Source organism: Gracilinanus agilis, chromosome 6 (assembly GCF_016433145.1).
Source record: "Gracilinanus agilis isolate LMUSP501 chromosome 6, AgileGrace, whole genome shotgun sequence".
Lineage (NCBI taxonomy): Eukaryota > Metazoa > Chordata > Mammalia > Didelphimorphia > Didelphidae > Gracilinanus > Gracilinanus agilis.
The window spans coordinates 39,990,074-40,007,040 of record NC_058135.1 but is presented as its reverse complement, the minus strand read 5'-3'; the positions used below and the strand labels follow the sequence as shown (position 1 = coordinate 40,007,040).

The 16,967-nt window shown below is 33.9% G+C and overlaps 1 protein-coding gene across 1 annotated transcript in view; it reads left to right on the top strand.

Annotated features, from left to right (window-relative positions):
• The window catches only part of CDS1 (CDP-diacylglycerol synthase 1), a 79,046-nt gene that overhangs the window by 18,385 nt on the left and 43,694 nt on the right, over positions 1 to 16,967 (top strand). Inside the window, exons 5-7 of the mRNA XM_044681613.1 lie at positions 2,366 to 2,493; positions 7,901 to 7,997; positions 11,473 to 11,570. Of these exons, the coding sequence (XP_044537548.1) occupies positions 2,366 to 2,493; positions 7,901 to 7,997; positions 11,473 to 11,570 (323 nt within the window). The remainder of the gene's footprint in view (positions 1 to 2,365; positions 2,494 to 7,900; positions 7,998 to 11,472; positions 11,571 to 16,967) is intronic.

The following is a 16,967-nucleotide window of genomic DNA, read 5'->3' as shown; positions in this document are numbered from 1 at the left end:
CTGACATAATGTAATTATACATGCATTTAGCCTATGTCTTATTATTTTGTCTACAAGAATAGCATGAGAATTTACTGGTGGAGCCTAGAATCTTGTAATCAGAGAGGAAATCATCTGCATGTACATATTATGCATATGTAATCTCCCAGTACTCAATGCTTATTTAACATTCATTTTAGCTAAGATTTGTTCACACACCACAAAGAGGCTTTTAAAAAAGTATTTTGCTGAAATGCAGTAATTCAGTTCTGTTCCATTCCCTGATTAGTAGTCTAAGTTACTGTTACTTAGTTGTTTTCAATTGTATCTGACTCTTTGTCACCTTTTGATATGCTCTGGAATTGTCTCAGGAATTGAAGTCAGACTTTTTAGCCTATAGATTTCTATCACTGTTTTTTTTAAGTTTGTTTTTTTTTTTCAATTTCATATAAAAACAGTTTTTGACATTTTGTAATTCAAATTCTCTCCCTCTTTCCCCCTACTGCTTCCCCTCCCCAGGTGGTAAGTAGTCTGATATATACATTATGCCAGTGCTTTCAGGCAATATATATATTTCCATAGTCCTCATTCCATGACAGAAGGCACATGTCACACATTTAATAAAAAACACTTATAAAGGAAATAAAAGTAAAAATAAAACTCCAACAGTTCCTTTTTTGCAAGTCACTGAGTGAACATGGAAAATTGGAGAATGTAGCAGAAAACAAATATGCTAGCTTTCAGAAAAGGAAGATCTTATTTTAAATTACAGCTGCCAGTAATTTCAATATTCTAAAGGTATTTGAACTCCTTTGAACTTGGTGACCCCAAAGGAAGGTCACTCCTTTCTTGTGATTCCCTCAAGTATTTTGAGATTCATTGCCCTATTAAAAAGATTCTCATAGAGAAAAGGGAAATTAAATTAAAAAATATTTCTGCTTTGTTACTCTTATCTGTCACATCCACTTTGAATAGTGACCTTATGTCATTTGATGCCCCTTTTGCCCCCAGCAAAACTTTTATTTTTTTAAATAGACTGGCTCTTCCAATATTTTCTGGGCCATAGAAATATTTAATTGATGGAGCCAATTTAAAATTAAATTAATTATTTAATTAGATTAATGGGTAATAAGAGTAATGTAAAATTAAATAATATAAATTGAATTTTATATTCTTTAGTGATATGTCCAGTGTACCTGTGTTTTGTCTTTCTCTGACTTGTTTATGTTAGGAATATATTTGTCTCTTGGTAGTGCTTTCTTTCTAATTTTTGAAATAATTTTATTAATATTAGTTATTTATTTATCCATCATTCATTCACTCATTTTTATTTATTTGTTATTTATATTAGTACTAATTATTATCTTCAAGTTTGATAGGATTCTCCTATGAATCCATTAGGACCAGGAACATTTTTTTTCCTTGATAGTTCTTTATAATAACATTCAGTTGGTCAGTCATGTCCAACTCTTCCTGACCTGTGAACTGTAGTACAACAATAATTCAATAACTGCCCATAGGGATTTTTTGGCAAGGATAGAGTAGTTTAGCATTTCCTTCAGTGAATTAAGGCAGAGGATAAATGATTTGCCCCAGGTCACACAGCTAGTAAGTGTCTGAGGTCACATTTGAACTCAAGTCTTCTAGACTCTTGTCGCAGCAAGCTATCCAGTCATTTATTTGCATCCAGACCTTTTATAGATAGTTCTGTTTTTTTTTTTCTCTCAAGATTGGATTACTTAAATTCCATATTTGGTCCTTTTTAGTTTTTTCTTTTTTTTTTTTAAACTTTACCATAAATTTTCTTTACTTCTATTTTTCAATGATCTTTGACTTCATTAGATGGATATTTGCTTTACCAACTTTGACCACAACTCCTCTATTTCTTAGAGGGCAGGTTTTTGTTATTTTGTTTGTTTTTAGTGTCTTAAAGTATTTCTCTATTTCATTTGTTTTCAGTTTTTTTCATATGAGACTGCATAGAAATTCCAATTTAAAAAATGTCTCAGATTTTGCTATGATTTCAACTTGTTCATTTGCCATTTTGTTCATTGGATTTTCTGCCTTTTTAAATCAAATTGGCTATAGATTTATCAGTTTTATTAGACTTTTACAAGAATCTGCTTTTAGTTTAATTGATCATGTTTGTAGTTTTTTTGTTTTGTTTTTGGTTTCCAGATTATCTCTTTCTTCAGAAATTTAATAGGCCTTTTGTACTTATTTTAGGTTATTTGCAGCATTTCTAATATTATTAAATGAATACTCATTTTATTCTTAACTTTTCTACTTTGTTACTGTATGTTTTAGGGAAATACATATAACAATGTCAGCTCATTTTTGTTCGCATTTTTCCAATTATCTAATATGTACTTTTTTTTTATTTTAGGAAACTGATATTGATGATAAATATGGAGATTTGGATTCCAGAACAGATTCTGACCTTCCAGAAGTTCCACCATCCTCAGACAGAACCCCTGAAGTGCTTAAGAAAGCTCTGTCTGGCTTATCTGCAAGGTATGATTGAATAAATACTTAATACTAGTGCACTTAATTGACTCTTTGGATCATATAGCATCATTTTGAAGTTTCCTCAAACTTATCTCTGCAAAAGGAATTATGTTTATGGTTAATAATATCAAAGTCATCCTTCGAATGGAATCAATCCATTTTCATTACAACTAAAAGCATTGGGTTATCCAGTAAAATATGATTATCTAGTAAAATTAATACTTTTCATCTTACTTTTTCTTTTTCCTTCTCTCCCATTCTCCATTTTAAAGATCATCAAACTCCTTATCTAAGCTGTTTTACCCAAGGTCACAGTAACAGAGATTGATGACTAGAGTTCATATTTGTGCATTTGCATGCATTTTTTAAATTTTGAGGCCAATGCTTTTTTAAACTTTTTTTCAATTAATGTAGAAACAGTTTTTAATAGTTTTAGTTTTCTAATGTTTTGCAATTCAGATTCTCTCCCTCCCTCCTTCCATTCCCCTTCTCAAGGTGGTAAATAGTTTGATATAAATTATATCAGTGGTTTCATACAGTACATATTTCCTTATTCCCTATGCTGTGACAAGACACATATTACATATACAGTAAAAAAGCTTAGGAAGGAAATAGTGAAAGATGGCATGCTTTGATTTGTAGTCAGATTCTTAACACTTCCTCCTTTGGCTGTGGATAGCATTTTTTTTTTTTTTTAAGTCACGAGTCCCTTGGAGTTATCTTAGAATCTTGTTTTGCTGATAATAATTTAATCCTTCACAATTAGATCATCATAATTCAATATTTCTGTTATTGTTTAATGTTTACACTATTCTCCTGGTTCTTCTCACTTCACTCTGCTTCAGTTCATATGAATCTTAACAGGTTTTTTTTGTTTTTTTTTAAACCCTTACCTTCCGTCTCGGAGTCAGTACTGTGTATTGGCTCCAAGGCAAAAGAGTGGTAATGGTAGGCAGTGGGGGTCAAGTGACTTGCCCAGGGTCACACAGCTGGGAAGTGTCTGAGGCCAGACTTGAACCTAGGATGTCCCATCTCTAGGCTTGGCTCTCAATCACTGAGCTACCCAACTTCCCCCTTTAACAGGTTTTTCTGAACTCATCCTGTTCATCATTTTTTTTTATGGCACAATAGTAATTCCATTACAATCACCTACCACAATTTGTCCAGCCATTCCCTAATTGATGGATACTCCCTCAACTACCAATTCTTTACCACTACAAAAAGTTCTGCTAAAAATATTTTTATACAAGTAGGTCCTTTTCCCCTATCTCTGATCTTTTGGGATATTGACCACAAAGTAGTGGTATTACTGGGTCAACGGGTATGCATAGATAAAAAGGATCTTTGGGCATGGTTCCATATTGCTCTACAGAATGGTTGTGTTGATTCATAGTTTCACCAACAGTGTCTCAATTTGAGGCCAATGCTTTTTAAAAATATACTTTTTCATCATCATCACTATTATTACTTCCCAGGGACTTTGTCCCAAATTCTCACTAGTGTTTAATATATTTCTACTTTAATATATTTTAAAAGATAAAAAGCTCAACCAAGGAAAGCTAACTAACCTTAGTCAGAACTGACCACATATGCCTTATTTTGCAGCTGTGGTCTACCAACTGAACTAAAAAGGATTGTTCTGTGTTCTGTTTCAAAGTCATTCCTCTAGATTCAAAATTGGCCACTGCATTGATCAGAGGCATATGCTGTCTTTTATGCTCATTTTCCTTTACATTATGGTAGATATCACATAAATTGTTCTTTTTTAAAAAATATTAGATCAAGGGGCAGCTGGGTAGCTCAGTGGAGTGAGAGTCAGGCCTAGAGACAGGAGGTCCTAGGTTCAAACCTGGCCTCAGCCACTTCCCAGCTGTGTGACCCTGGGCAAGTCACTTGACCCCCATTGCCCACCCTTACCACTCTTCCACCTATGAGACAATACACCAAAGTACAAGGGTTAAAAAAAAAATTAGATCATACAAATCTTCCAGAATTTCTCTGAAGTCTTCATATTTAAATAGAAATGATAACATTTCCTATGGCAAAGCAACAGTACATTCATATGTCATAATTATTTAGTTATATCCTAAATGGAGGCACTATTTTGCTTCTACTTCTTTGTTAGCATAAAAAAATACTGCTATAAGCATTTGTCTATGTATGGTACCTTTGATTTGATTATTTTATCTCTTTGGAGTATGTGCTTAATAGTGGTATATGAGAAAATACACAGTTTAGTGACTTTTCTAGTATAATTTTAAATTACTTTTCAGAATGGTGGATCGGTTCCCAGCTCCCCCAAAAGTTTGCTAGTTCACTTATCTGAAACTCACAATTCAAATGAAACTCACAGATCTTTATTCAAATATACATAGGCAAAGATAGATAGGCCTTGCAGTATGTTAAAAATGAATACTTTCCCTTTTGCTTCATGTTACAACTTAAGCCCCTTTAGTAAACCTTCCAAAGTTACCAGTAAATTTTGGCTCAATTGCTATTTCATTTTGGGTCCAAGATATTGTCTGAGCAAGTATTTGAATATCCCTGTATATAGCTGATAGAGAGATAAGAGATTTTTTTCATCCTTATTGTCTATTGCCAATTGTCCCTCTTTCAAATAAATTTATATGTTAAATCCAGTATTATAAATTTTCATCTTTTTCTTTTCACACTTTTCCCACATGCTTCTGATATTTTAGCAAGTAGTATTGTCAGAACTGCCTATCAAATTAATGTTAAATGATTGGGGAGGTGGGTGTAGAGAAGCAAAATGGAGGGCAGCTATGTGGCTGCCAGGCCTCAAGACTGGAGGTCCTGGATTCAGATGTGGTCTCATACCCTTCCTCTGCCTAATTGTGTGAGTCTGGGCAAGTCACTTAACTTTTGCCTAGTCGATACATAGTATTGCTTCTAAAACAAAAGATAAAAGATGAAGAAAAAGGAAAACAATTTCTGAGTATGCTGCCATCTCTTTTCAGTCCCTTGGCATGGATAAAATATTGAAATTAGTGCCTTTTTCCAAATTGAAAAAAATTCTATGTCAGGGCTAAACACAGTTGCTTAAAATTTTTTTTCTTTAAAAAAAGAAACTAGCTCTTTCTCTTAAGATAATACTTTCATTGAGGGGGAAAATCCTTTAGAATATTTATATTTCTGTTGTGTCTGAATTCTGACTATTGGGAGAACCTCTACTTGTTAAAGGGCATATAGAGAGAACCACAGTGGGGAAGGAAAACTGAACTGGTTTCTTTCTGCTTTATGTAAAGGAAAGCAGGAAGCCAGAGTTCTAGGGAGCCTTGGCCTTTTTTTTTCTCATTGCTTTCCCTTAGTTATTTGATAAGTCACCTAAGTCATCAGCTTTAATTCATTTTTTGAAGTCATATAAAAAATTCTTAAGCATTAACCTCGCACTCTCTTTATCTCAAGCTTGGCCTTTGATTATGCTATTTCCTCTGGGCCTCAAATGTCTCTTCTCTCTGTTATATTTGTATTCATCCTTTAAATCTTACTTATTAAAGCTTCCTTAGTCTATCTTGCCCTCAGTCATTAATAACCTTCCCTCTCCTAGAGCTTAAAAGGATTGAACTTTACTTTGCTATTTAAAATTATACTTTGGATCAAAGGAAGTGCATTCAAAGAAAGACAAGCAGTATAGTTGGAGAGGAATACAGACTATATATGATGACTAAATATTCCAATTTGATGGGGGCATTGACTGGAGAGAAAATAGCATAAGACTAACTTCATATCATAAAAGAACTTGAACTCTAGATAAAGGAGTTTTAGCACTAGGGAGCTCTGTATTTTGAATATAGGAGCTAAAAGAATGATGTCTTACTGGTGGTATAAAGTGTGGATCATACGAAGGGTGAGTGGAGGCAGAAAGAATTTAGACTATTGAAATAATTCATATTGGTAATAAAAGGCCTGTGATTGTTAACAAAAGAATAGAGAAGAAGAGACAGATTTGAGATTGAAGAAAAAAGGATTTATTCTATAGTTATTGCCACTGATAGGATATAGAGGAGGGAAAGAAGAGTACAATGAAAACAAAGAATTTTGAACTTGAGATACTAAGTGAATGATTATTCTAGTAGCAGAAATAGAGTTTCAAGGGAGCTGGTATAATACAGGAAAGATATAACTAACTGTTTTAGAAAATGATACATTTGAGGTGTTAGTGGGACACTTGGTTAGAGAAGCCCTGTTGGCAGTTGGAAATTGGCTCTAGCTCAGGAAGAAATTCAGAGTTAGAGAGAACAAGATTGCTTGTATAAAGGTAAAGTGTAAGTCTTTGGAAATCAGATTAAGGGACTGTATGAGAGAGAAAAGGGCCAATGGATAGACTATAAAGGAAGTGCCTACATTAGGGATTGGAAAAAGTGGGGAAAGAAAAAGCAAAGAACCAGCCAAGGAAATGGAGAATTGGATAAGTTAAAAAAACAAACAAACAAAAAAAAAAAACAGGAAAAGTATGGCATCTCTGAAGCTAAGGGATGAGGGAGAGTTTCCAGTAGGAAGAATAGAAACATTTTTGAGGACAAAGGAATGAAATAAGATGATTCAATGGCAAAGAGTTCATTATTGAACTTATGTATGCTCTCATACTATCTCTTTCTCTCCCTCCCTCCCCTCCTTTCCTCTTTCCCCCTCAAAAAAGAAGAGGAACCAGAATATTGGGGGCAGAAGCTAGATGGTAAGAAATGGTAAAGAATTTTTAAAGTGAAGAACAGAAGAGTGAGATAGTCATTATGTGGTGTAGAAAGCTCATTGTAAGACCTTTCAAAGTACTGTGGAAATCTGAAAATGTAAGCAAATGGAACTTTGAACAGCATTTATATTAAGGAATGAGGAAGAAAGTGAGAAGCCTGGAACAAAAACCAGAGGAATTGAAGATGCATGATAGTAAGGAGATGATTGCTGGAGCAAGATCCCTTGGGAGGGCAGGAAAAGATAGAAATGGGGAATCAGGTAAAAAAAAAAGTGATACTTCCTCCTTTGGGAGAAGGAGGAAGATGGAAAGGCTGAGGTTGTGATATTGGAGGGAAATGATTTAAGGTAGTTGCCATCTGACCTCAATTTTGGTGAAATAAGATTCAATATTTGCTGTAAATATGGAATTTATTTGGGGTTTTGAAGAGAAGGAGAAGTTTAATAGATTCTGTGGAGGATGAGAAAAGTAATTAGGTATTAATGACTGATCTGACTTCTTGACCTCATAGTTCTTTGCTCTTCCTATTGTTGTTGGATATACGTTACCATGAATGGTAACAATGAATATATTAAGTGCTAGGAGGAATCCTGAAGACTAGGTTATCAAAGTCCTGCCCTTGCAGAACTTAAGACTTAAAAAACCACATAAGTAATGTCTTTGAGAGCATATTACATGGTAACTGTTGGTGTTTCCTTGTAGGTGGAAAAATTGGTGGATTCGTGGAATTCTTACTCTGACTATGATTTCATTATTTTTCCTGATCATCTACATGGGATCATTTATGTTGATGCTCCTTGTAAGTTTGCTACATACATTTTATGTGCATTCTGACTTTATTTTTCAACATATGTAATGATTAAAGTTATGTGAGTTAAGAGTATAAAGGAAGATATCCAATTTTTTAACCCTTACCTTCTAACTCAGAATCAATGCTAAGTTTCAGTTCCAAGGCAGAAGAGTGGTAAGGGCAGGGCAATGGGGGTTAAGTGACTTGCCCAGGGTCAAACAGCTGGGAAGTGTCTGAGGTCAGATTTGAACCTAGGAACTTCTTTCTCTAGGCCTGGCTCTCTGTCCACTAAGCCTTCCCCAGTCCAAAACTTGTTAAAGAAACATTGCATGTTTGTTAAAGAATCATTGCATGCTATAGGTTTTTTTTTTGTGAAATATGCTGGATCTCCTTTTATTTACAGAGTTCTTATGACCTAAACTTTGAATCATATGGTTGGAAAATTAAATCATATGATTGGAAAAAATTTTTAAATGCTCATTATTGATAAAGGGCTATAGTATTGGCAGGAGGAATATGTGTCTTTCTTACTGCAGTGTTTTTATAATTGTATTATAATTTTGTCCACTAGTTATTATTGTTTTATACTTTGAGACCTGTCATATCTATTATCTCACTGTTTGTAGCCTAGGTCCACCTTTTCAACCTGTTTGACTATGCTGCTAATATGGCAATGCATGTTACATACTGTGTCTATTACTTTAATCCCATTTTCCCCTGAGTACCTTAAGAACAAAAATTAAGAAATATTTTCGTTTTTATTTTGCTTCTAGTATCACTGTAGCATCTTTTAAAAAGTTTTTGTTGCAAATGTAGTGTGTGAGGTATTAAATTACAACTTCTTTTTGAGGGGGTGCATTCAAAATATTAACATTTGATAACAAACCATTTTTCAAACCTTTTCTCTTTTCTTTCTTTTTTTACCAATTACATGTAATAACAGATTTCCACAGTTATGTGATCCAAGTTATCTCCCTCCCTTCTCCCCTCCCCATTCCCAGAGCTGGCAAGCAATTCAATCTGGATTATACATGTGCAAAACCTATTTCCATATTTTAGAACCTTTTTTGCAAGTTGGAGACTTTACTAAATCTGGGTCCAAAACAGATTGTTCTGTTCCTCTGTGAACTCTAAACCACTTTGTGTGAAAAATAGTGGAACTTTTGAAAGTGAAGACTAGCTGTCATTGTTGCTGGTTCAGTTGTGTACTATGGTGTGTACAATCATTTACTGGCTTTTAGGATAATCGTATTCATTTAAAGTTCTTTGGACCTTCTTTCATTATGTTTAATGTTAAGTAGGGAAATACAATAAACTTTTAAAGCCGAAAAAGAGAAACATTGTAGAATGATCAAATACATTAATCTAGGACAGTCTCAAGGGATGCTATCCATATCAAGAGAAGGTGTGGGAGTAAGAAAAAGATGATTCATCACTTGTTTATTATATGGGTATGTGATTTGGGGTTTTGGTTTTAAAAGATTACACTATTACAAAAATGAATAATAGGAAAATAGGTATCAAGTGATAACACATGTATAACCCAGTAGAATTGCTTGTCAACTCCAGGAATGGGGAGGGAAAAGGAGAGGGAGAGAAAATGGATCCTGTAAACTTGGGAAAAAATTTAAAAATTAAAATAAAAAAATGAAGCCAAAAAAGATCATGTAGTCCAGCATCTTCATTTTACAAGTAAAGAAAATGAGGCCCATTGAAGCTGTAATATATATTATATGGCAGTCAGACAATGTAAATTCAATGAGCATAAGTTAATGCAGAATTATAGAAAATATATTTGAGAACATTTTAAAAAGTTTAGCTATGACTGTGCCCTTGCCCTCATGAAGGTTATATTCTAGAACATTGGATGGCAAACAGCCTGCTGGCCAAATCCATCCAGCGAAATCTTTTTTGTATGCCCCACAAGCTAAAAATGGTTTTTACATTTTTAAATAGTTTTATTGAAATGTAGTGATGGTCGTTCATAAATGTGCTGTCAGGGGTTACTTTCTTAGTACAAAGACAGAGCTGAGTAGTTGCAATGAAGACAATATGTGGCATTCTAATTGCTTCACACTGCTCCTTGACACACTATACAAATAGTAGTAACAATTAAAATTCAGCAGCATTTCAAGTGCTTTATATATCAATGCACCACAGCATTTTTTAAAACTGCTGGTACATACCCATTGTAATGAAACAAGAAGAAAAAAAAATTTGTGATTTTTTTTTTTTAACTTGGGACAGAGTTTGAAATTTTTTCTCAAAGAGAAGAACCACTTTCAACCATTGTTATTGAACACTGAATGGCTTTGGAAATTAGCTTTTGCTACAGATTTGGTGGGTAACTAGGTAATGCAGTGGAAAGAGTGGAATAAGAAAGACTCAAGTTCAAATCTGGCCTCATACACTTTCTAGTTATGTGACTCTGGGCAAGTCATTTAACACCATTTGCCTCCATTTCCTCATGTGTAAAAATGAGCTGGAGAATGAAATAGCAAACCACTTCAGGATTTTTGCCAAGAAAACTTAGAATAGAGAAGATACAACTGAAATGACTAAACAACAACAATAGACTTGGGAACATTTCTTAACGAACTCAGCCTAAAATTACAAAACAGCAGTTCTCTGTGAAACTTGGACCACATTAAGTTAACTTGACAACTAATGTCTGAATCACAAGTAATCCCAAGTTGCTTCCCTACTATCAGGTAGGAAAACCAAAAGCAAGAAGAGTGTTTACCCCTCACAAAATTTACAACAGATCTATTTTTGAAACTCAAATTCAGGTTCCAACAGTATTTTCCAAGATCTTGGCCAGTAAAGCTTAAAATGTTTACCTTCTTCCATTTACTGAAAAAGTTTGCCAGAATAGCAGATGGCTCAGTGAATGGAGCATCAGGCCTAGAGACAGGAGATCTTAGTTTCAAAATCTGACCTCATACACTTCCTAGCTGTGTTACCCTGGGCAAGTCACTTAACTCCCATTGCCTACCCCTTACTACTGGAATTGCACCTCATTTTTTTTTAAACTAAGTTTATAATGTGTATTATGTATATTATGTTGTATGTATATACAGTAATAATGATGTCCAACCACCATAAGCAGAGAACAGGTCGGTGGTCCAGGGGAGTACCTGCCCTGGAATTGGGAAGACCCAGATTCAAGTCCTGATTCAGACACTTAAAAGCTTTGAAATCTTGGTCAAGTCACCTAGCTCATAACAATACATACCTCACAATGTTGTTGTGAGAATCAAATGTGATAATATATAAAGTCCTTTGCAAACTTTATACAGTATTATACACATATTTATTGTAAGTATTATACAGATATTTATATTGCTTGTTTCCCCTATTATTTTTACCATTAATATTGGGAGGAATTTTAAAATATTTGTATGACTTTGGATAGTGTTTCTGGTCTCACACTATTTAATTATTTAGATAACAAGGTCTACTAAAATGCCTCTCTTAATTGCAGGTGTTGGGCATCCAGGTGAAATGCTTCCATGAAATTATTACCATAGGTTATAGAGTCTATCGTTCTTATGAGCTACCATGGTTTAGAACACTAAGCTGGTAAGTCTGAAGTTTTTTATTTGAAAAACTGACTTGTCTAAATCCAGAATCTAGGACCTGACATTATCACTTAATTATACATATTTTGGGGCTGTGGCAAAGAACTATTTGCAATTTGAGAGATGTAAAAAGATTACTAGGCCAAATCGTAATCCCTAAATACTTAATAAATCCTGATGGTATTTTAATTTTTCTTGGTTAATAAGAATCTTAAGATTTTACTCTAGTACCTCTTAATAGTGGAAGATCAGACTCCAATGCTTTCCCAACAGAGTACAAATTCTGGTAGGTCCTAGAAAGTTAGAAATGTTTCTACTTTTGGACCTAGACATGGCTGTATAACCAGATGATGGACTAATCCCGAATTTGCCAATTTTGTCAGTCACAGCAAAAGGCAAAAACTACTTGAGGGATGAAGGCAATTGTGATTTCTACATTGGTTGAGGGGATTACTATCCATGCTGCTAAAATCATAAATGTTTGAAATGTTGAGAAAGTGTAGATACAAAGCAATTTCTGAAATTCAGAATGATGTACTGACATCCAAATTATTAAATACAGTGTGCACCAAGTTAAGTAAGATGTTAAAATTTTAAACTTGAGACACATAAAGATTGTTTCTTAATTATTTAGATATTATCACTTTTTTGCCTGGCTTCAAAGTAATAAATATTCTTGATCCTCACATTTGCCTACTTGAAAAAGGTTTATATAAAAAAAGAGTGATTTTATCAATCATATAATGATAAATAGATGAGCAAAAAGCAGATTTGAAGTGATTAATTGTAACCTTGGAATGTGGAAATCAAAAAGTAGTCTCTGGGTCTTGGCCATCTCAATAACCTCTAGAGACTTAAATATCTGATCTTCTGTGAAAGGACAAGCTCAAAAAAGGAATAAGATAAACTTCAAATCTATCTTTGTCTTCTATTATAAGTGACTTAACAAAATGTTAAATCTTCTTTTAAGCAAGTATCTTTGGTAAATTAAAGGAAAGGTTAGGCATAATGGCCCTTTTGCTGTAGTAATTCTAGCCTGTTTCAATTAGAAAAACTATATTTGGCTTAGTTTCTTCTTTCTCTCTTTTCCTTGGTGTTTTTTCTCTTTTCTTGCCTCCTCCTTAATTTCATAATGACTGCCTCTACAGTGCACCACCTTGTAGGTTCTGTCATGCTGGAAAGTCTTAAAAATATGCTTCTAACAGTAGACTATATTCTGAGGCTTCACCTAGCTAAACACATCTTTAGTAGACTAGCCACTTGATAATGAATTTTTTGGCCATGGCAACCAGTGAAAGAAAGAAATGGCTTTCATATCCTTTGTGATCCCCTTCTACTTTTGGAGTGGCAGTGGTGGGAGAGAGGTAGGTATGGGTACCGTGAATCAGAATTTTTAGATAATCTCTAAGCCTCATTATAGCTATCAGTACTCTAAATGTGAGATCCTTACCTACTGATGAAAAGATCTTATAAGTAATCTCATTTTGGAGAGATTGGTAACCTCATTTAAACAAAACCATAAAATATAAGGAAGCTATAGTTAAGGATGGCTCAAAAACTCTTATGGAAGAGACACAAAAAATTGACAACACTATCACATGGAACATTTGGTTAATCTTATATTTCAATGCTTATAAATATTTGCAGTAGCAACAACACAAAAGACCAATGTGAAAATAATAAAATAATTTACTCATGAATAGCTTATTCACAGATGAGTTGCAGATAATGGAAAGGTGAAGGATTCAGTAGAGCCCTCTCAATTAAGAAAACATGCACTTTGTTATTCAGTGACTTAAGTGCAAAGGTGAAAATAGATGAGAACAGTGAAAAATATGCTACAAAATACGGAACCAAGAATAAAGAATGAGAGATGTCAAATAATTTTAGACTAGCTTCTTATATCATGAACACTTTGTGGAAAATTCAGAAAGTTTTAAACATAGCAAGCAACAAATAATCTAATAATTACTGATTATATTTTAACAAACAGGATACAACTTGTTATCAGTATGGGAATCATTTCTGAAGGAACTGTTTAGAGTTGGAGAACCAACTTATTAGAGCAAAGATTAGAATAAATACAAATAAGAAAACGAAAAAATAAGATAGGACATACAATTAAAGCAATTGACCTATTGAGTTATTGATACTTTTTAAGAATAAAATAAGAATAGACATTGATACCCATTATACTGATTTCATACAAAAAATTTTAACTGTAAATTAAGTATTCTAAATTAATAGTCAAATACTTGAATGACTTGTCAAGTAGAGAGATACAACAGCCAAAGGAAGTACAAGTTTAAATAATAAATTCATTTATAAAATCTTAGAGAAGAATGGTGGAAGTTTATTAGTATCACTTTAAAGGGAACTAATGAAGATACTATATTTTCACTCTCAAGGATATTTGATACTACACTTCACTCTAAAATCACATTTGCTTACAGAAGATAGAGAAACTGAATGGAGAAGAACAAAAGTAGAAAAAGCAATTGTAGTCTACCAAATGTACATAGAGGAGATGTGTGCTAGAGGCAATACAACTATGAGGTCATTAGGAATCAGTTGTTGAGAAAAGGAAGAGGAGGATACCAAAATGGTAGACAAATCAGATCTCATCACACCCCACAATTGGCCACTTAAAGAATATTAGTAACCACTAACTTATATGCCTGCTTTCCCATCCATAGAACATTTTAATGAGAATAATAAATACATACAATGAAGGTATCCTTGATTAGATATTAGAAAAACATAGGCAAATTGTCACAAGCCATATTCCACAGGAAACCAGATCTTTATTATGATAGAATTGACTGAAAAAAGTAGAGAATGTGAATTCCAATTATGCTGACTGGTTTTACTTTCAGAAAATACTTGATTGGTAGAGCAAAATGCCACATTAAAGGTTCTTCTCCATTAAGATATGTCTCACGCATACATCAAAATTTCACAAGATTCATTTAAAGATAAAACAATAGAAAATTGTTCAACTGATTATCAATAATAGGTGGCAGTGGGGGCAGCTGGGAAGCTCAGTTGATTGAGAGCCAAGCCTAGAGATGGGAGGTCCTAGGTTCAAATCTGGCCTCAGACACTTCCTAGCTGTATGACTCTGGGCATGTCACTTGACCCCCATTGCCTTAAAAAAAAAAAAGTGGCAGTGAAGGGGGCAGGAATAAACAAGAAAAATATATGCTCGCCAAAGGGGTTTGATACTTTCATGAAGGAAATCCATTGGAGAGTTCAAGATGAGCAGGGATTCCATGCAGTTCGTGAGATATTCCACATGTTCCCATTGACAGATTGCATTGCATTGGATGCATCAAACATTGAAGGGCCATCCACCCAGGAAACCCAAATGGATGAAGGCTGCTTTTTGTCCAGACTATAATATGCATTTGGATGGACAAGCTGTAGAATACTGATGTATATGTATGTACATACACATATATAGGCATATACATGGATATATGTGTACATAATATATATGTAGATAGGGGAAAAATAGTAAAAGACTCTGTAATTTCATCAAAGATAATTGAGCTTTACTCTTGTTCAGACTTCTTTGTGGAAAAAAAAGACCCATCTTCTTATTATCCATATTTTCCTAATACTTTATAGCTATGAGATAGGAAAGTCTTCTAAGAATTAGATATTAGAGCATTGCCCCAGAGGACAATAAACAGGCATTGAAAGTAGGTGTGAATAGACTGAATCACATTGCAAACAAGCAATCATAAAGGAGAATTGGTTCAGTGGATGTCATCAAAGGCATGTTGGAAAGAAAAAGAAAATAGATTATTTGAAATAAGAACAAAACATAGCTGATAGCTCCATTGACATTGTAATAATAAATGGATAAGAATTGCAGTGGATGGACAGATATCTGGTTGAGTTATGATCTCTTCTATTGAAAAGGAGTTATCAACACAATCAAAGTAAAGCCATTCCTGTTCAACTATGAATGTATTCTCAGCTTTTTTATTATCATTGCCCTTTTCTATGCAACCCTATCTTTCCCCCAACTTACCATACCCCATCTTGGCCTAGCTCTTTCTCTCACTGTTCTAATTTTGTTTTCTTATTTAACCTTCAGTTAGTCATCTTTTTCCCTCTTCAACCTTTAAATTTCTCTGAACTACTCTTCTACTTGAAGAATCTTGGCCCTTGCTTCCATTATTCCAACTTAAATTCACAGAAACAACCCTTTTATAGTCCATATTTCATCTGAAGACAAGGATCTTATCACTGATACTTGTCTTTGTAGCTTTTTTCTTACTTCTGTACTCTGAAGAACAGCAAAATGTTTCAAAAATTTGTCACCTTTAATATCATACAATTTATCTATAATCATACTATGTATGGTCATGTGTCATTTTAGTTTTCCTATTATTAGTCTACATGCAAAAGAAGCCCCTTTTCTTTTAAACTATTTGTAAAATATTAACTTGATTGGGAAACGAGGTCTAGTACTCTATTCATTTTAAACCACATTTTAAATCACAAATCTGCAACTCTGTTTCACTTGACATTCCTAAAACTTAGAGAAAAGATATTTGCTGCATAAAAAATATAACATTATTGGACTTTTGTGCCAATCAAAATTATTCCACAGAATTATTTAAAGTAGCATGGACAGATCACTAGGGGTAAGTACTATCATAATATAATTTTAAAGGGGTACAGACTGTGAGTAAGTCACACCACTATTAGAAGTGACTTCTACTGGCCATGCTATGTTAGTGTGGTGGTCCTGATTTCCTGACATGGTTAGAGGAAAGATAAGGAAAGAATGGTGGGCTGCCATGGCCACAGTAGTGAGGTGACTTCTACAACAACTCTTTAAGTCTGTCACCTCACACCAGTTCTTAAAGAAAACTGTGATATCCAGGTCAATGAAATGCCCTTTTCTGTACCTGCTGGTGCAAAAAAAAAGGATATCAAAAATGCAGTACCTAGCCCGTTCATCTTAATGCCCATAAATTTTCATCCCAGTACTAGTCACTGTTACAAAGAGAAGAATGTTCCTTGTAAACCCTAAAAAAATTTTGTTTTTCCAAAAATAAGGCATTGTTTTGCCAGTCATCAAATATTTATTGAGTCTGCTTTGTGCCTGGTATGGTGCTATGCAAAAATATTTGACATAATACTCTCACATGGAAACCCAAATTAGCCAGTAGAAAATAGGTAGACATGTATAGAGGGAGGAAAAAAAAGATTAAGAAAAAAAGAATCATGTGGTACTATAAGTAGTACAATAGGATTTCCTATAGATTAGTATGGGTTAGAATAGTCAGGGCTCAGAGAATAGCAAATCATTTGACCTGAGCTTTGAAAGATGGGCAGGATTTCCATTGGAGTAGGTTGTCCCTGGTGGGAAAGCAAAAAG